At 34.3% G+C, this 20,994-nt stretch overlaps 2 protein-coding genes and 1 long non-coding RNA gene across 10 annotated transcripts in view; 1 reads left to right on the forward strand and 2 right to left on the reverse strand.

Moving 5' to 3' along the window:
* Nucleotides 1-11,389, forward strand: part of LOC105427769 (uncharacterized) — a 138,512-nt gene extending 127,123 nt beyond the window's left edge. For all 5 annotated transcript variants that reach the window (XM_089083771.1, XM_089083772.1, XM_089083773.1 and 2 more), the window contains one exon: nucleotides 61-11,389. In XM_089083771.1, the coding sequence (XP_088939897.1) occupies nucleotides 61-200 (140 nt within the window). In that variant the 3' untranslated portion in view covers nucleotides 201-11,389. The remainder of the gene's footprint in view (nucleotides 1-60) is intronic.
* A 33-nt stretch (nucleotides 11,390-11,422) lies between these two features.
* On the reverse strand, nucleotides 11,423-15,364 carry LOC105427717 (uncharacterized). The gene is made up of 4 exons (XM_011639584.3): nucleotides 13,264-15,364; nucleotides 12,586-12,857; nucleotides 12,023-12,153; nucleotides 11,423-11,793 (listed from the first exon to the last, which is right to left on the reverse strand). Exons 1-4 carry the CDS (start codon nucleotides 13,526-13,528, stop codon nucleotides 11,622-11,624), a joined length of 840 nt encoding a protein of 279 aa, XP_011637886.1. The 5' UTR covers nucleotides 13,529-15,364; the 3' UTR covers nucleotides 11,423-11,621.
* An 840-nt stretch (nucleotides 15,365-16,204) lies between these two features.
* On the reverse strand, nucleotides 16,205-20,922 carry LOC105427716 (uncharacterized). Of its 4 annotated transcripts, none has more exons than XR_016141072.1 (4): nucleotides 20,787-20,922; nucleotides 17,745-17,844; nucleotides 16,463-17,390; nucleotides 16,205-16,345 (listed from the first exon to the last, which is right to left on the reverse strand). It is a non-coding gene; the product is annotated as an uncharacterized LOC105427716 (long non-coding RNA). The 4 variants fall into 4 exon arrangements; XR_016141071.1 differs by having other exon boundaries at nucleotides 20,491-20,807; XR_967918.3 differs by lacking the exon at nucleotides 20,787-20,922 and adding an exon at nucleotides 17,976-18,588.
* Nucleotides 20,923-20,994: the final 72 nt, after the last annotated feature.

Genomic DNA, 20,994 nt, shown 5'->3' on the forward strand with positions numbered 1-20,994 from the left:
CAGTTCTGTTGTTAGTGTTGTTATTTTCTTTTAATTAAATGTTTGTCTTCTTCTTGACAGCTGAACCTCTGCCTCTCATGGATCTATGTCGAAGAGTGATTCGACAACGAATCGGTAAACATAGATTAGAAGAGAAGATCAATGAGCTGAACCTACCGCAAACGATGAAGACTTATCTTCTGTATCGGGACAGAAGGTAACCATTGAGTGAATCTCCTCAAGATGCCACCACGATTATGACTGCGAACATCACCGTGCTACAACGTTGCCACTATGACGCACAGGCGACCGTCCGCTATCCCCTCGCATGCCACCAAGGACAGCAACTCCTTAGCCGCGCGTCTCCGTTAATCAAGCGCACGATGTTCAACAGACTGACATGCGTCATGCGACGACGCGTTGAGACACGCCTAGCACCACGAGAAAACGCGCTGAGGGAGCGGCGCCGAAATACTGTACTAATAACAACTCGTGGTGCTCTTATCAGGACAAGTCACAACGACTGCAATCCTCATCGTCGTTATTATTATCGTCGATAAGTTTAATTGCGATTGCAGCAAGGTTGAGAGGCAGAATGAAAAGAAGGGGACTTTAATGAAATTTAGAAAGAAACATTTCTAAATTTAGATTTCTAAATTTAGGTGATATTGTTGTTTTATGTTGCGTGTACTTTATCCCCGGATAGAATTATTGTACATTTATTAATTATTAAAAAATTGTACCGAGCAACGACGATTTCGGTACTTTCGCATTGGCAAAAATGCGTGTATATATTATGCGATTCTCTTTTCTTTTTTATTTTTAATCATTCACTTTACTGACGATGCGTGTGTATGGTGAATAAAATTATGCCAGATGGTGGCAATGCGATACAACAATTTATGTGAGATGTCGGAGACGCTTAGTTAAAGATGGAAAGCAAAGGATTATGCGAAAAAACGAAGAGAGTACAGCGCTTCACAGTTGGCCAGTAAAAAAAATAAACTTAATCAAGCTTGGAAGCTGATACGGACGTGTCGCACTTATTTACAACGTTGATTGATAGTGGACAGCGCTGTTGGCTCATAATCTAATCACAGTAGAAAAATGGTGGAACAGCAAGAGGGAAAAAAAGCGAGTCGAGGAAATAGAAGATGCAAAAAAATTTTCTACGATGAAAAACGATACTCAACGAGAAATGTGACCTCAATCGATGATGATTGTGGAAACAATTAATTCAATTTGGAGACGTGTGTAATAGTGATGGACATCGGGCAGCCACCTTCCAATAGACTCATTTTTCAAGTATTTTCTAAGCATGCTAGATTTAATAAAGTATAGTGGTGTGTGCGTGTATCGTGGATGGATATGAAGTAAGACAGAGACGACGAGGGAAGTACGACAGAAGGAAGAACAAAGATAACCCTGCCATAATATTCTCTTTAGCAGTGTTCGAAAACGTAGACTTTACAATTGCGAATTCTGCGGAGGAGAGATCGAGTGGAGAATGCGAAGGAGAAAGGGTAAGCATCTGCAACTCGCGCTATGGTGAATCGGATAAAAGACGTCTAAGTAAACTAATAACGAAAAGCATGTTACTAAAATTAATTATCTCTACATCTAATTGATTTAAAAAAAAAAGTGCTGTAATAACTTGCGAAAATAGTATGTATTTAACTAATGTTTAAGAGAAGCGAGTGAATAAACGGGCATTGGCACAAATTATTCCAAACGCGAATTAAAACTGTCATGAAGAGCCGCCATGTAGTAAATATAATCCGATATAATCCGAAAGAATGACGAGTAATGACCGATGTATCGGATTATACTTATCACGGATTACTCATTGTAATGATTATCGGATTATTGATCGTAATAGTTACAATAACGATAATGACGACGATGAACAATGATGCTGATTATATCGGATATGTAACTATTATACTATTAGCATGACAAATCTTACGACTGGTCTCTAGTATCTCTTTATTCTTACGTTTGTCGCTTAGGTTAAAGACTACGCCACCGTCACCGTCGATTTGTAAATAGATATATTGATAATATTGTACGACGACGTATACGCATGTGTATTGTGAACAACGATTGTATCCGTAACTGCGGAGCAGGCAGACCGAATGCGAGAATAATACACCATCTTCATCGTTTCATACAAAGTAATCATCTCGCGTCGTCAGACCTCCGTTTCGAGGTATATCTTGCTTTCTTACGCGATTCGCGAAATCGTTTCGATTTTTAATTGTTGATCATCATTGTTTACATTATCATCTTAAACTTGTCCAAAACTCGCGTCTTCCAAATTATCGTCAGTCGTTCGAAATCTTTGTATGACCGTTTTAAGTCTCGCGTCTTGAAATCGTGTTTGCTTTTGCGCCTGTGCCGATTATGTTTCTTTTTTGGTGCAATTTTCAATGACTTGTTCGAACGGGCCCTCCGCTCACTCGCTGGACCTCGCATTCCAACAGTCATCGCAAAATTAGGCCCACAAAAGCGGCCAGTCCCGCATCGTGCGACGTTATCAAAAGCATGCACGATCTCGCACTCGGGAAAGTTTGATCGCCCAGCTCTGCGGTTCTCAATACCATACCCGGGAGCTATCAGCGACGTTTGTCTTCGCTACCTCTCGTATCGCGAAATGCAGCACGTGAATCTGCGACGCGAACGGATCGAATAATAAGAGACGGATGCGAAGACGACTCGATCTCTTTGAGAAAATATCATCTCTTTCTATCGGCACGTCGTCGGAAGTAATTCTGTTTTGTAGTGAAAACAGAGAGCGGGATAAACAGAGGGAAGTACAGCGAGGACGGCAATGAACTTCTGTACGAAGGAGAACTCGTCCTCCTTCGTTTTTACTGCACACCAGCAGCGAATAATTTACTTTGTCATCTTTTATTCGGCGCCCGAAGGCATGAAGGCAAAAATGCGACGAAACAGTTCTCTCCGGTGGGGCGACAAGCATACCGCGACAAAAAAAAAAAAAAAAAGATACGATTCTAAGTAAAGTACGTGTAAGAGGGAACACAGAAAGCGTACTCGAAGACGCCTCAAGCACGTTCACAATTCAATGTATATTCATTCATACGTGTCGTTCATATATCGTTATATGTGCGCGAGAAAACCGGAAAATTAGTACACGCGCGCGCACACCCTCAGAGAGGAAGGTTTTTTCCCGCAAGTATACTTATTGCTACCCGTTGAACCGATACTGTTTTATATGAATCATTGCCTATAGGAGCGCATGTCACGAGCCGAGCATGAGAGAGGACAAAAATAGGATGAAAATATTGTACAAAATTATTATTAATGATCAATATTAATATTATTATTGTATGTCCCAATAGTTTAATTAATTAATTACTCGGTCGCCGTTATCGTGTTAGTCAAGTATTTACAAATATTATGATATAATTGTGGTTTCAGTTTTTATACGATAGGAAGAAATATGTATGCGATCGATTGATATAACGATTAAACGTAGAGAGAGAGAGAGAGAGAGAAAGATAGATTTTTTTCTCCGATTATCTTTAGCTCATGAATCCTTTGAAGCATAAATTTTAGCATAAATTTTTAAGCAATGAATTATATTTAATTTTAATTGAGTTTACAGCTAAAAGTGATGATCTGCGAGCAATGAAATGGAAACAATGAAATTGAAGATATCAAGTATATTAATGTGATGTTTCGAGTTTTCTTTTGTTGCAAAATTTTAAATATCACTACAAATATATAATATAGTCACAAAAATAAAATTTATTTGAGTTTAAAATATTTAATAATTATTACATTAAATATTTATATTAATAATTATGTTTTAAAACAGGACTTTTAGATTTTTGTGTTATCTGTTTAATATAAACATATATTTATTTTTCGTCAATTAGTTTGAAATTATTGTCATAAGCTTAAATTTAAATTTAATTTGCATTTACAATCTTTACAATCTTTTTTACAATTTTTTTTTTTACAGATATAGATATGAATAAATGTTTTTTTCAGAAAGTAATTTTTTCATTGTTTCTTTTTGAGTGTCTGCTCGCAATTTGATGTAATTAACATGTAAATTAATGAAAAAAACGTGAGCCAAATAATATGCATAATTGAGTTTTGTTACAATTCAATTCAGTTTTTTTATGTCACAATACATGAAATAGAAGAAATTAAATTACATCTTTAAGGTTATAATATGTAACCTATTGAAATTAAATAATTTGAAAAAAATTGACAAAATAACAATTGTACAATAATTTATAATTTTGTAATTTTGTAGTACAATATTTTATCAAAAAGAAATTGAATACATATTTTACATTTTTACAAGTAAGCTTCTTTTATCCGAAGCCGAAAAAGAGCTGAAAGGATAGTGATTGGACTATCCTGATTTTAACTTACATTGATCGATCGCACATAACGATAAGCACAGGCAAGCTAGCTTTTAACAATAAAACCACGACAGCGTCCGATTCGTTGGCATGCGTCGCGGAAAGTGTTCCAGCAAAATTCGCGTGGCTGTTGCAAGGATTAATTTCCGTGAACTGCCTGCCCACCTGCCCTTGCAAACTACGTTGCCTCGACAAATGTGTCTAATTTATTGATGCTGCGATGTATCATGGGACGATAATCAAGCAAGTTATTAGTTTAATCTGACTAAATAAACAAATTAGTTTAATTGAATGCTAGTACTTTAAAAAGAAAAAGGAAATACATGTAAGAAAGAGAATGAGAACGTGCTAGCGTGTTTGTATGCGTGATGAATGTATATTGCATGCATACGTGAATGCTGTGAATACCTGGTATTCAGCATTAATCTTTTCGTTCCGCTTTTTCGTTCGCAAATTGTTATCGCTTGATTTTGAATTTTATCGAAGTGTCGTATTAGTCGTGATCCAGAAATAAATTTCGGTTTTCTCATGATAATAGCTCAACAATTGCTCTGTAGAATACATTATTGTTTGATAATATGTAATAACATCTAATATTAGCTACAGGAATAAACATGAAAAGAAAAGATCTTCGTAGGAATTATTTTTTTATACAATCTACTTGAACAAAGAGATGCCGAACTGTGTATTCAAGAGTTTAATATTCGATCAGAAATTAACTATTTGATGCACAGTTGCATGATAGAATATTTTCACGATAGTGATCAGAGTCGCAAAGTTATGTTTAATTTGAATTAATTCAGATTAAAAATTATTTTACGCCAAAATAATTATATTTTGAAGCAGATTAAGATAACTGTTCAAAATTTTAAATATGTGAATACTTTATATTATTATAAATACTGTAATGTATTTAAAATTCAAAGAATTTTAAACTTGAATTGCACATAAAGAATATGTAATATTTTTGGAGATTTGTTATCTTGAATATTGACTTAATTTACAATGATTTGTATAAAACTATACTTCTTTTTTAATTTGTATATTTAAACCTATAAATAATAGAATGCTCTTTAGCATTGTTTAATAAAATTATAATATATTTATTTTAAAAATTTTTTAAGTATGAAAATAATTAGATAGAATTTCATTGTCTTGATGCTTTATTTGTCAATATCAAAAATAAAATTAAGTAAAAAAAATTGAAATAAACTTAAAAGAAATAAAAAAAAATGATAAAATTAAAAGTTTACAAGTTACAATATTCACTGTCAGTAAATAATGAAAACTTACGATATCTGTAACATGAACTTTTCAACAGTGTATATTAAAATATAGCCATGTTTATATGCGTGTGAATTAAAAATGCAATTTATTATCTATGTATAAATATAGTATATTTTGAATATAAAGTATCCCTCATTTTTTTATTTATTTTTTATTAAAATATACAATTATATAAATCATGTATCCTGTATCTAAAGTTTAGAGGATTGTATTAAGAACTCGGTTCCTAATAGCCGAATTGTAAAGACATAAAACAAGTCTTATGATATTCTTATTTCTTAAAATCAAGTAATTTCTTCGTTGTATATTTCTATTGTTTGTCATCAATAGTTACAAACACATTTTAATTAATATTTAAGATATATATATTTAAGATATATATATATATATATATTTGTAAATATATGCATGTAATACTGTAAAATGAATGAAGAAGAAATTACACGATCAAAAGAAACGAAAGAAATATTATCTGTCTAGTTAAACTCATAATTTTTGAAATTCTATAAAATTATTGTTTTTTAAAAACTTAATTGTGTGATTTTTTTTTTTAACAAGAATAGATTACTTTTCTAGTCATTTTACATTATTAAAATACTAGGATTATTTTATAAATAAAAAGAGTAGTTTAAATTTAAAAGATATTTCAAAATTTAGTTTGGCATATCTTAACATAAAGTATAACATGTTTTGTAAAAAGATTTCACTTTTAACTGACTTTGCTATTTTTACTATCGCTACTATTTACGTGGTAAATATCATTCTAAAATATTTAGATTATAATCTGTATATATAGTATAACTTGTATTCATATGTGTGTTATTATTTAACATAAATAGGTATATTTAACAATTTTATTCGCATTTTCACTACTTATGTTTAGAATTTTTCTTACTTTGAAAATTTATTTTCTCAAGTAAACATATACAAGCGACTTTTGATTTGTTACTTTATTAATTATTCGTGCACAATTATGTAATGTTTCTGTAATTATTGATAATTAATTCGATTAATTTTAAGATTCTCTAAAATTTTATCTTTTGTAATTTTTAAAAAATGTATATTAAGAATGTATTAGAAATCACATCAATTTTTGACAAAATCGATTTAGTAATATCGTTATAATTCTAATATTTGTATAATTTTATGCATACACGTATACTATATTATGAATTTTTTAGTTATATATATCGCTATTTGACATCTAACACCGATACTTATTAAAAAATATTCAAAATGTTGGTATAAAAACAGATAGGTATTATTTTATGATATCGGTATATATTACTAATGAAATTATTTTTCGATATTTTGTCCCTGTCCATAACAACAATGATAATATACTAATTTTTGTTAATTAGTTTTATATTACGGGGCACTCGAATTATGCTTTAAAATTTTGAATTTATATTCAAAATTTGGAAATATTTATGCATTACTTGCTCAGCGTCTTTATTAGCGTATTTAAATAATTTCAATTTACATTTATTGTCAGATAAAATTTAATCAATGTAAATTTTATTGTTATTATATTATTTCGTCGGTCTTTTTCTGTTAAGAAATTATAGAATATTATAAAAATGAATTTTTCACTGCAGTACCGTCATTTCAATTGTGTACATTGTCATTACTATTATTGTTATTATTATAATTACTATTAGTTTGCTATTTGTTCTACAACAATTTTTATTAAAAATATTATGTTTTGTCATTTTTGTAATTCATTATTCTTTTATTAGTAAGTAAATTAAATATTTCTATGTGTTATGTAAATCGCTGCAATTAATGTAAATTAATTTAATTATAAAAAATAAAGAATTTAGGAATAAGAACAGTCAAAATTGTTGATTACAGCTAAGAAGAATTAAGAAAATTATGTGCATAAAATTATACAAATAGTTATATAAATAAAATTTTAACATATTGCAACATACAATATGCGGTATTTCCACAAGAATTATTAAACTGCTATTCAATTATACATGAAATTGTTCTAACCAAACGAGTCACAATTAACAAATTATTTGTTTTTATTTGAAATTGCAAGTTTTTACAAAAATATCAAAATTAAAAAAAATGTTTTGTCACTTACAGTTTTACACAAACCTTTGCAAAAAAAAATTCTGTGAGCAAATTGATATTTAATATAACTTATCTCCGAATTATTATGTATTTTACAAGTGAAAGAAAAATTGGATAAGTAGGATAATTTTAATGTAGGAGTCGATTAGAAATTATCTCATATATAACATTTAATCTTGATACTTTTAGAGTATTAAAATGAGTTGTTTTCATAGATAGGACAAAAAATGAATCATTCATAACAGAAACAATTGTTAAATTCAACTCTCATTTCATTTTTCTAACATTAAAAAATACTAAAGTTCTTAGTCTTCGAAAAAATCATATCACTTAAAGTGGAAAGAGAGAGATCACTCGAAAAAATCTCGGAGTTAACTTTGCAATCCCTATTTTAACTTTTCTCAAAGCTCTACGAATAACTCGAATAGTCTCGTAGATCTCTAGAGGGGGGGCGGGGGGTAAAGGTTTCACAAAAGAATTCTGCCTAAAATGCTCTCCCAAGATTAAATTCGAGACGAGAAAACAATAGTCAACATCCAATGTTTAAAAGATATTACTCTTGTGACAGATCTCGTAATATCGCACAGACTGTACAGACAGAAAGGAGCGATGTTCTTTTTTCAACGAGATTTAAAACGGAAAGACAAATATTAGACTTCACGTGGTGTATATATATATATATATATATATATATATATATATATATATATATGTGTCAGTGGCAACCGCGACACGGCAGACGTCCGAAAGTTTTCGTATTTCAATTCGGATTTCGATCGATCGGTAGCCGGTGATTGGATGTGACATGCGATGGGCGACATCAGGCTCAGGAGGTTCTTTACACCCCCTCCTTGGTATTTGCCGGTGTTCCTCTGGTAGCGAGGTGCATTCAGGGGCCGAAACACATTCGCACTTAACCACTCTGGTACACGCCGGGTGTGCCCGGTCTTCGATCTGCCCTTCATTAAAAAACGACATGCATCTGCAATTCAGCGAGCTGGCCAAGAAACACGGCTCCGTGTTCGGCGTCTGCACTCGACTCGTCGTCGTTCTCAGAGATTACAGTCGTAGCATCGTAAAACATTTAGACGCGAAAGCCTCACCGACAAGGGGGTGGAGGAGCGATATTCACGACAGATACACGGCGCGTGTATCAACACGGAGAGTGTTACGTATTTAAAGCAGACAGAACTGTTTAAATTCTGCTATAACTCCAGAGTTGTAATTTTTAAGTCGCGAAAATCAATCCGTCGATTTTTCATTTTGGCGTTCCTATTTTTTTAACGGTTACAACATTTCTGAAATTAATGGGGAACTCCGATATTCTTTTATAATTATTTTTTTTTTTTTATTTTAGAAAGCAGCTAATTTTAAACGTAGAAAGAGGGATAATTCCATAATAAACAAAATTTATAATTACACGAGTTTACTGTTGAAAGGATGGCTTGATACCTAGAACGACCGATTAGCAATCGGTGGTATCGGGTTCAATTCTTCATTCTATGTATTTATTTTATACACAAAAAATAATTAGAATTATATTCATAAATATATATTAGTTATGTCACTAAAAAGTGCCAGTTTAAGATTATTTTTTTCTTTTACTATTATGAGAAAAATCGAAATTTATTTCTGGATAATTCAATATAACGATTTCTCGTCCTAAAATTTTAATTACTTATTTCTCAACTAATGTATTAATTATTAATTAACAGATTCAAACATTGGATTATTTGTATTGTCACAATAAATAATGGATAAAAACAATTCATTATCCTTAGATGAATTGACAATAATTGTCGCGCCATACATTTTGATCGTATTATTTCTCGAGTGTATTTTTTCAAGATAATAATGCATAACAATTGAAAGGAAATGAGTGTAATTCAAGTATATTTCGTTTGTGAATGACTTGACATGAGAATTAATTATTATGACTAAACACGACTTTACGACGAAAGAGCGGAAAGTGACGAAATTCGTCGTCGGCTGCCAAAATTGCTTCGGAACAGCCGCATAAATGTATCTCACTATACGTTCCTTTGCTCTTATTTTTTTAAGGCAACGGGCCTATACTAAATGTAAAAGTAAAAAATTTTAAATAAAAGTAAAATGAGAAATTGAGATAGGTGAAACAATAAACGGAAATGTGAAACCTATTATAGGTAATAATTCAATTTTATACTAAATGACTTATAAAATTAATGGAAAACGGGCTCGGCGAATATAAAATCAAACTAAAGCTAACTAAGGGCCAATTATGAGTAATTGGTCTTTCTATTATTATCTGTGTTTTGTATCATAAAGTTTCTTTCAACTTTTTCTATTTAGGGAAAGTTTCTTTTTACTGCTAGTTAGCTTTAGTTTTATAATTTTAATTTCTGCAAGATTATTGCGTAATCGAGAAATTTTAAGTCGAACCGAATTGGATTTGGACAGATTGCCATTAGTAGTAGATATACTTCAAAGAAGATATGCGTAAATTAATTAAACGCATCATTGGCTTAACGTGATGTTAGTGATTTTATGCGTTAAAACTCGTTTACGAGAGTATACGAAAAATCGTAAAATGCGTTATCCAACGCATATTGATTTATTAATTATAACGCATGCGTTAAAAAAAAAAAGATATACAATTTTATAGAGTTTTAGTGCATCACTTTTGATGACTTAAAATCTATATTGAAGCAAAATTTTTTTGCCCAAATTTTCGCGAGGAGCGCGTGCATTTGGCATAATTTTCCTTTTATTTTTTTTTTCTCTTTAGAAACGCATGCGTTAAAATTATCCCTGTTACAGGATAGTTGGACTGCATTCCAAAATTCCACTTAATCAATTCTATAGAACATCGAAATGACGAACAAAGTAAGTCAAAGTAAATTATTGAGTCGAATCGGATTCCGAGCGTGAAACAATAAGATCATTAAAGGAAATTGGGACTGATATCTGAGATGACCTAACAAAGGAATTTGAACTCGTAGAATTCTAGCTGGATCAATTTGAATAACCTGTGAGATTAAAATCAGAAGACTCTAATGCTTGTCTACATCTTAGAAAGAGGTCGTAAGAATCTTCTCTGGGCACGCCCTACTTTTGGAATGAACGAACTCCATCCAACATCATGTTATTTCGCATTTCGGAAAAGTTCTATTCTTAATGAACCTCCCTCAATTTAAAGTGGAATTTTGGAAAGTAACCCTGGGCTATTATAACGAGCGATCTCACGTCTGTTTAAGTGTAAGTTTACGCGTTCAGCGTGTTATGACACATTAGCGTACCATGTAACTGAGTATACATTGAGATACAAAACTTATAAGCATATAATGCCTTAATGTTAATGATAATATTGGGAGCGTTATTGTATAATTAGCTGACAGGAAGGGGTCGATACTTACGGAAGGAGAAGACGAGAAAACAGGCCAACATACAAAATGCCGAAGACGCGATCGATGTCTCCATTTTGTTCGCGATATTTGATATTTTCTTATAATTCCGATGACAAGAGAGAAAGAGTGTGCAAGTGAGGTGTGTCCCATAGCGAATTGCTATCTAAAATAGTTCAAGCTAGATGTCGATGTTTGTAGCAGATAAAGAACAATGCAACGCAGCATATTGTAATTAAAATTAAAAAGTCATTAATATCACTGGCTACTTTATTTATTCCAGTCTATTTATTTATCAGTTAATTAGCCACTTTACATTCCTGTTGCTGGAAACAAATATCAATTTTAAGATATTAATTATTTTTTTATCTAGATTTTAAACAGATATATTACATAATTTAATTGTTATAAAACAAATATTTGTACAAAAAACAAATATGTATGAATAGTGAATTATAACTTTTGATATTAACGATTTGAATTAAGATTATCACGGTTTTTTTATATTTCTCAGGATGTTATTTGTTATTTTCCTAGGTACAGGAATCTCGCAATCTCTGTAAAGGACATCACAGTTTTCACCTCGAATTCCTGCTGCACCTGCATCTTTCACAAGACGATCCCAACCTGTGACTAATTTGAATGATTTCTCTATATTTTTCCTGCGAAAAAGTCACAACGTTAATTTGTAAATTTTAATGCAAGTTATTACATATTAATGTAAATTTCATTAAAATTCAATATAAATTCAATTAAAGTTTTTCTTTTAACTGTTTCTGTCAAAAGAAATTATACGATTAAATCTTTCCGTTATTTATTTTTTCTTTAAACGGTTAATCGGGATATTAAAAAGAGCGCTGCTAAAAAAATAATAATAGCGAAAATACTTACGTTAAATGCTTCGCCAGCATCTTACCCGGTGCACCCAGATCTCTAAAGAGTTTGCGATTTTCAAGACATATTGTCCTCTGTATACACCGTACTCTAGCATCGCTATTTAGAATCTCTTCTTCCTCCGGCGTCTGAAAAATTCGTGGAAAATCTTAATCTACCGCCAGCATACAAAAATTTTGACTGCGAAGTTTGGAAATTTTTCATGATTTATTCTAGCAATTTCGTTCAGCCAGCAGAAACGGAATGTTTCATCACGATAAGTAAGCTTCCAAGTCTCCAGCAAATTTGCCCAGCTATATTTGCGACTGAATTGAGACGAGTAATAAAAACTTGGCATTTGTAAGTTCTCAAATTTATTTTTGAATTGATAAGATTTTCTTGTATTGATAAACTTTACAATATAAAAATTAATAAGAGAATATCAGAAATTTAAAGAAACTTTGAAAACAAATTTCTATTTAATTTATTAATTTTTTATGAGTTTAAATATTACGTAATTTTGATTAGGAAAATTATTATTTAAACATCCCCTTAACTTAAAAACGTGAAAAATAACGTACCACAGAATGAAAATCATGGGTAGCATAAACGTCCCGCTTTTGCCTGGACGATAATAGATCCATTATTGCATCTTTCCGCTTAATAGCACTAAGCGTATTTTGTATAATTGCCAAAAGCAATAAGAGACCGATGAAACTGACTATTACAAGCTGTTTCGACGAAGGGACAATGGAGTGTTCTATTGAGTGTGCTACTGGATACCCAACATTGGGATATTCATATCCATACGGCACGTTTTCACTTCTGTGATGCAGAAACGTTCGTTTAGGCACTAAAACATGTTTATATATATATATATATATATATATATATATATATATAATGTATATTTTATTTAATTTATTAATTTAATTTTCTATTTAAATATATATTATTTCTAGTTTTTTCAATAATTAATTATTTAATTTTTTTTTATATAATTATGCATTATACAGCATTTACTTTTTTCGAGGGCTAATTTTCCAAGAAGCTGCAAACAAGTTTTACGCTTTAATGTATATTATTTTCTCCTCTCAGTACGCGCAACGATTCCAATTTCAAAATGATTTCTTTGAGAGATGTTAATGTAACAATCGAAGCGCGACACGTTCAGCTTCATTATAGTCGCGCACAAAGGATAAGTGATCAAACGACGCTGTCTTTCTCTCTTAGAGTAACTAAAATAGAAAAATCTTTACCAGGGAAAAAGTAATCCGAGGGCAGCATCGGCTGCAGCTGCGGCTGTGGTTGCGGCTGCGGCTGCGGCTGCGGCTGCGGTTGCGGCTGCGGCTGCGACGGTGCGAGAGTCGCAAGAACTGCTCGCGTCATATCCGATTGAAGCTCGATTTTACCTCCCATCTCCAAAGACGAGCCATTTCCGGAAACAAAGGGGAACACCACGGTGTTCGTATCCTGACCGGCAATTAAAACCGCGAAGGTACCGAGCACCGAAAGTATTCTCATTCTCTATGGGAAAACTCCTTTTCCCCGGCGACAAGACGACAAGACTTATGGTCTCGTCGATTTTTCAATCGGGCTTTTATTCAAGTTTCTCCAAGTAGAATCGCCGGGACCACCCGCGACTCGGCTGTGACGTATTACCGATGATAAATGGATGGAGATGTCGTGAATCTAAGCGGCCAAATCGTCGCGAGTGAATTCTTCTTCGTGATACGCGAAATTCGACACAGTCGAGACAACGGAAAAAATACGGAATGATTTCGGGAACGACCGCGATGATCATTCGGCTCGTTGAACTGTCTGACGAGTTTACGGATCGCGACTACTGCAATGAGTACTAATACACTTCATTCCATTGTGCATGGAAGCATCGTCCTTTCCAGAAATTGCGTTTCTTTCTTGCCGAAGAAATAACTCAATATGGACATTTTAAGATCCTGAACCAGGATCTTAAAGCAGGATCGGATAGTGACATTTATAGAATAATTTTTTTATTTAGAAGGTAACAAATCATATAATTACGTAAGTGAAAACATCAACATTTTTACTTTATGTAATATATAAATTTTATCTTTAATAGAAAGATGTGGACTAATATTTTTGTAAATTATTATTTTTCAAGAATAATTTCCCCCTTTAACGGAATCAAAAATTTGACGCTTAAGAAGTTTTAAATTTCTGTATATATTATTCGTAGAAATTCGCTTGGATTTGGAATTTGCTTGGAGTTGACTCGGATAATGCGCCCATAAAATTATATTGAAAGCTCTCGAGATACTTTCACTGATGATTAACACCAATCTTCTGTAATCTCTATTTGAAAAACTTCGCGAAACTTAAATACCGATTGACAACGGTCTGTGAAGCGGCGATTATGGAAGATTCTCTAGAAACATAAAAAAAAAAAGTATTTTGACCTCGTTGTGAAACGTCTGATGGAACTTTCACACCAATTGACCGCTGAATCCTTGAAGGCTGACGTTGCGGCCTGAATTAAAATATAAAGAAGAGAGAGTGGAAAAGCTCTGTTCCACACAAAGATATTCCAGCGACGAGACGTGGGGTAGATCGGTTGGTTAAGTTAGCTGCTGAATGCACGGGGTTGCTATGGCGATGGGACGACAGTAGGTGGGGAAAGGGGAGCCTAGAGGGTTTGTCTGTCTGCAGCCCTTCTAAAGGGGATGACGTCCTTCGTATGCTGTCTGTAGAGTCTCCATCCACGTCATTACTTGTCAGATGTAACGTTGCAGTTGTCTTTGTCAGTTGTTTCTAACGCCTATAAAAATCTATTCTTATATTATTTTATTATTTAGTATCTAATAAATACTAAATTAAAGCGATTATATCTCTCTTGCTGCATATCGTATTTTATAGTATAACATTCAATAATATATTAACATTAAAATAATATTTTATTATTATTTTTTTTTAGAAAGATAATTATATTAAATATTTTATAGTTATTTTACTTTAATATATTTTCTATATCTGTATACTTAACCTTTTTATATTTGAATGAGAAGGATTTTTCTATAAGAATATTTTTTGTAAATATTGAAGAAATTTGCACGTGCAACAATTTGGTATCAAAGACAAAACCGCCTTACACATAAATATTTAAAACAAGTAAAATTTCCATTATCTTTCACAGTTCAGTTAACTCTCCAGAGCTGATAATCCAAAGGGAAACATTTCACGCTCCGAGTGTCTCACCACCCACTTATATTTCTCACTATCGTGTTTCTATACGTACTTTATACGTTATTCATATCCGCAAAGATCTTGTTGTTTTTTTTATAAGAAACCCAATTCTTCTGAGCTATTAAAAATGGAAACGGTTCTGCTGCAATAATATCAGTTAATATTTATTTTATATAACGTTTATTTTATATAACGTTAATATATATATATATATATATATATATATATATATATTATGTTTCTATAAGACATTATATATAATGTTTTTCTTTGTAATATCTTTGAAAGATTAAGAAACTATAATTGCAAATCCAAGTAACAAAAAAAAGGCAGATACTTCTTAGAATAAAATCATCACAAATCCAAAGCTTGACTTATACTAATTTTATAATTTCAACATATTTATATATAACAAAATTAGCATATTATAATATATAACAATCTTTTAATATATAATAAGTAATAATTTATATATATTTTTTATATTCACTTTATTTTTCATTTATTTAAACATTACTAGACGTTCTTACGACGCATCAGCCACACATCCAATCTTTGAAAAATAATGTCTACTCACGTCGACTGTCTCGCGCCGTCTATTGCGATTTTATCAACAAAGGACAACAAAAGGCGATGCGCTCTTTTTTTTTTCAGAGTCGACGAACATCGCGACTACATATCGGGGTCACATCGATGGACACGCCGCGTGAACGAGCCGCGATTTTACGCCAACGCGGCGCGAGTGAACATTATATTTTTAGCTCGCTTTTACAACGACCGCCGTCGTCGGCTGACACCTGCTACTTTTTTATCAGCGTCCAATGGCGAGCGTTCTCTCCTCAGAGCGGCAATCAGAGGTTCGTCACGCTCCATTATCCGCTCCGGAGCGACGTCCGCCGCCGATTTTACACGTTACATGCCTTTTTTCACGACTGCGTTCATCCAGACACCTTGGACGAAGGAGGGTTAACGAGATCGCTGCCGCACGGTCGATTAATTATAAAAAATTGCGAACATTAAGGTAAATACAAGTAGGTCATTTGAAATCTTATTGATTGCTTTACTTTTGTTTATCGAGCCGTATCGCATTTTTATTAGTGTAAAAAATTTCCATTAAATCTGTAAAAAAAAAAACAACTGTAATTCGAAACAATAAGATACACTGTACATATATTTTGATATGTTCTTTGTAATTATCTTTGTAATTATATTATAAAATATAAAAATTTTATTTACTTCGTGATAAGCCTTGCCACTTCGAGACAGTGCTGGGATGCATCGAAGCAATCGGTTCGTTAGTTTTAATACATGTTTTATAAAATCTTTTTTACATCTTATCATATATATGAACTTTTTACATTTAAAGTAATGTATGTGTGTATAAAAATGTACATGTAATTCTTTTTAGAGAATTATATATTCTGCTTATATAATTGAGTTGTATCATGTCCGATCGTACATAGATTTTACTACTACTATAATACACAGTTAACACAATATCCTGAAGAAAATATTTTTTTCGATAATTCTAAAAAAAATATGATATAATTCTTGATTAATTAACCACTTTTCTATAGCTTACTCATGTAAATAGTACATTTTTAAACATTATTTTCATAAAACACTTCTATTTCCTGTTACATTTAGAATTTTGCCTCGATATACATTCTCTTTTCATTTAGATGTCGAATCAATACAGAAGGAAATAAATAATTTAAATTGTTTATCGGAATTGTTGTTTCGCATGTGTTAGGATTAACGTATTATATCCAAAATCCTACTTAGAATGCATTAATAGGATGCATACAATCTGAATTCGTCGTGATTCCACAAATCAGGAATGGAATATTACCCAGGATCCATTTTGGGTCATGTGACTTGGGAAATCCCTTAAAGCCGAGAGATCTCAAGGGTGAGTTTCCTCTTCTCATAGAAATCTATTTTCTTAACTCCAAGGGAAGGAGATTTCTCGTAATTTTTTATCTCTTTCTAGGCTATTCGTGTTTTCGCCGTGTTTCAGATTAATGCAGCTCTATATGCAGGTCGCAATTCTTGGCGTGGTGCTGATTCTTGATGGAATTTAATATACAAAACATTTCGCGTATTTCAATATCTATGGTGATGTAATACTCGAGTAATACTCCGAGCTATATTTATACGGTAACTGTAAATCGATTAAATACCAATAGAATTATATTACCAAATGTATGAAAATGATACGATTTGATAAAATATGCTAACCTAATATAAATCTTTAAATTATTTTTTCTTCTTGTTTAGATTAAACATTCAGTTATCAATAATATATCTGTATACAAAGCTAAATGCATCTAAATGTTGCAAATAGTATGTTAAACGATAAAGCATACAAACATTTACTAGTAACGATTCTATTACTCAAAGCGAGAGAAAATAATTTTTCCGAAACGCTTTTAAATCTAAAAATACTTTAAATCGATATGCGATCATAATTTATAATTCCTTATGCTCCAAGATTCATCTTTTAATAAATATTTACCACCCATCTACGCCATCTTCTTCTTGGACGGTCAGAAATGGACCTTCCATAATGAATCCTCGTTATTGATCGCCACTAAATTGAGAAAGCATACACGTTCCTGTAAGGAAATCTCAATCTAATTTCTATATAACTGTCATTTCGACTATTACGTATCTCGCTTGAGAAATCTTATTAAAACGCATTTGTGAAAATTAATGAATTAAATTAAATTTACTATTCACTATTTACCATTTACCATATCATATCTTCATTATCAATTTTCATTTTTTTCTAAAAGACTGAACTTTTTAAGATATTTTATTAAATAAAAATAAGACATCGTCTCAAAAATGTACGCGGACAATTTGAAGATCTCTGGGAAGAGGGGAAAAAAAAATCGTCGCGGTGTTGAATCCTCGTGTTCGCGGAATGGTAATAGGAATTAATTTCCGATCTGCGCTTATTCACGCGCGGTGAGCGGGAAACGGCGGAGAAACACGACCTTCCCCAACGGTCTCGGATATTCACGTGCGCGACGACACACACAATGGGACATTATTACGCGCTACCTCGCTGCGCGGCAAAGTCGTCGCGCCTGTCGCTCGCGCGTACGCGTCCGAGTTGGTGCGTCCACGAGTGGTGTCCTCAGGCCTATGCACACGTGCGCATTTCCACCTGCCCGCCTGCCCGCCTGCCCGTCCGCCTCGCCACCCCATATTCATCGCCCTTCGAAGCTGCGCTACGCTGACCTTGTTCCAGCTCCCAAGAAAAAGCAGGTTACGTGAAATTTCTACCCCCCCCTCACCTCCACCCCACCTCTCCCCTCCTCCTCCTCCTCCTCCTCCTCCTCCTCCTCCTCCTCCTCCTCCTCCTCCTCCTCCTCCTCCTCCTCCTCCTCCTCCTCCTCCTCCTCCTCCTCCTCCTCCTCCTCCTCCTCCTCCTCCTCCTCCTCCTCCTCCTCCTCCTCCTCCTCCTCCTCCTCCTCCTCCTCCTCCTCCTCCTCCTCCTCCTCCTCCTCCTCCTCCTCCTCCTCCTCCTCCTCCTCCTCCTCCTCCTCCTCCTCCTCCTCCTCCTCCTCCTCCTCCTCCTCCTCCTCCTCCTCCTCCTCCTCCTCCTCCTCCTCCTCCTCCTCCTCCTCCTCCTCCTCCTCCTCCTCCTCCTCCTCCTCCTCCTCCTCCTCCTCCTCCTCCTCCTCCTCCTCCTCCTCCTCCTCCTCCTCCTCCTCCTCCTCCTCCTCCTCCTCCTCCTCCTCCTCCTCCTCCTCCTCCTCCTCCTCCTCCTCCTCCTCCTCCTCCTCCTCCTCCTCCTCCTCCTCCTCCTCCTCCTCCTCCTCCTCCTCCTCCTCCTCCTCCTCCTCCTCCTCCTCCTCCTCCTCCTCCTCCTCCTCCTCCTCCTCCTCCTCCTCCTCCTCCTCCTCCTCCTCCTCCTCCTCCTCCTCCTCCTCCTCCTCCTCCTCCTCCTCCTCCTCCTCCTCCTCCTCCTCCTCCTTCTCCTCCTCCTTCTCCTCCTCCTCCTCCTCCTCCTCCTCCTCCTCCTCCTCCTCCTCCGGAGACTCGACCTGCATTGCCCTAACTCCAAGATGCATTATTCGGCCTTCACTTATCTAACTGTCCCGAATAAAATTTATAACGGTCCGTTGAATAGCATAAAATGGACGATCCGCGAGTCAATATCTTTGAAGTTACATGGATAACAGTGGAAAAATCGTGTGACCGTAGGATTATTTTCTACTTTGCTTTCTTTTAAATGTTTTTTTCCTGTGTTTACTCAGGATTATTCAAATACTTATGTATTTATACAATAGCTCGGATGAAATTTTCTTCACAATATGAATTCCGATACATTATAAATAGTTTATCGAGGACAGATTTTATATCGACATTTACATATTTTATACAAAAACCGTTGAAGTGACCTTGAAACTTTTTTTTATATTAAATTTTGTTTTAATTGTTTAATTATCTTTATAATTATATTTTCGATTTAAGTGCACACCGCACAAGTTTCGAAGAAACATAATAATATTACATGGAAAACTAATAAATTATTGTCAGTGTATATTATTATCGATTACAAAAAAATTTTTTACTATTTTTTGGATTTTATGTGTATTGTTCTTGTGTTATCTATTTATTATAAAAACTTCTTTATGTAATATATTTCTTGTAGAAACAGAGGAAAATCACAAAATCAATTTAAATATTTATAAAAATAAATAGATAAAAAATAAACAGATTATTTATTTTTTATCGAATCTTTCCCAATCGAAATATAAATCTTTCTAATCAAAAATAAAAAATAATATTTTGCTATTCTAAGTTAAACATAAAAACAATGCATAGCGATACAATAATTTTTATTAAGATTTTATTTTGTAAAAATCTAGAAATATATGTGTGTGCGTGTGTGTGTAGAACAAAGAAAGACAGAGAGAGAGAGAGAGAGAGAGAGAGAGAGAGAGAGAGAGAGAGATTAAAAAATCAAGAATATAATCCGATCAGCAATTTCTTGGGAGAAGCATTCCGTGCGCGAGCTCATCTTGGCATCCTTATGGCCTCCAAATGTTCCATTACCGTTGGTACTAAATCCACAAGTACTAAATTCCCATGTGACTTTACAGAAAAGATATTCATTTCGTTCCGTGCACGAGCTTCAGCGAGTTACAATATTTACCCGCGGTTCGGGTTGTGCTTATTTGCATCGCGCGCGCGTCCCACTTTCATTCATTTTCTCGCGTGCTCCTCCACAGAAAATCTCGACCTACGTTTACGAGCCGTCGGTGAGACCCTCCTGAAAAATATCTACGGCAGTGGCGCGGCTCCAGCGGCATTTCCGCGGTCTACTCAAGAGAGCAGTCTCGACCTGTCCTCCCCTGGGTTTCCCCGGGGTGAGTTATGTCGGAGAAAAGTTTGGGCGTATACACACAGTCGTGCCCACGTTACACGCGAACTACCCTTCCTTCTTGCCCTTCTCGATCACGTCCACCACCCTCTCATCCCCCGCGTCTCGCGTCTCCTCCCGTCTCTTTCGTTCCTTCTCCGTCTCCGTCCGCCGTCTCACCTTCGCGACGCATCCCCATGCTCTCGTCATCTCTCTCTTTCTCGAACTCGCTCTTGTAGCGCACCCTTCCACGCTTCTTCTCTCTCCTGTCGTTCCTCTCTCTTTCTCCTTCGTGAGCACTCTCCGTCCGTTTCCACCCCCGACCATCGACGTTCCGCGTTTATCGAACCACTGCGCGCGCACCGATAACAGTAACGGGGCGTGCTAC

This window comes from Pogonomyrmex barbatus, unplaced genomic scaffold (genome assembly GCF_055798465.1).
Source record: "Pogonomyrmex barbatus isolate J1 unplaced genomic scaffold, ASM5579846v1 scaffold8, whole genome shotgun sequence".
Lineage (NCBI taxonomy): Eukaryota > Metazoa > Arthropoda > Insecta > Hymenoptera > Formicidae > Pogonomyrmex > Pogonomyrmex barbatus.

Excerpts from the sequence above, each read along its gene's own strand:
- LOC105427717 (XM_011639584.3), bottom strand. The coding sequence starts at position 13,528 with ATGAGAATACTTTCGGTGCTCGGTACCTTCGCGGTTTTAATTGCCGGT. Across the intron at positions 12,154-12,585 it reads CCCATGATTTTCATTCTGTG|ACGCCGGAGGAAGAAGAGAT; the intron begins GTACGTTATTTT and ends CGAATTTTTCAG. Across the intron at positions 11,794-12,022 it reads ATGCTGGCGAAGCATTTAAC|GAAAAATATAGAGAAATCAT; the intron begins GTAAGTATTTTC and ends ACTTTTTCGCAG.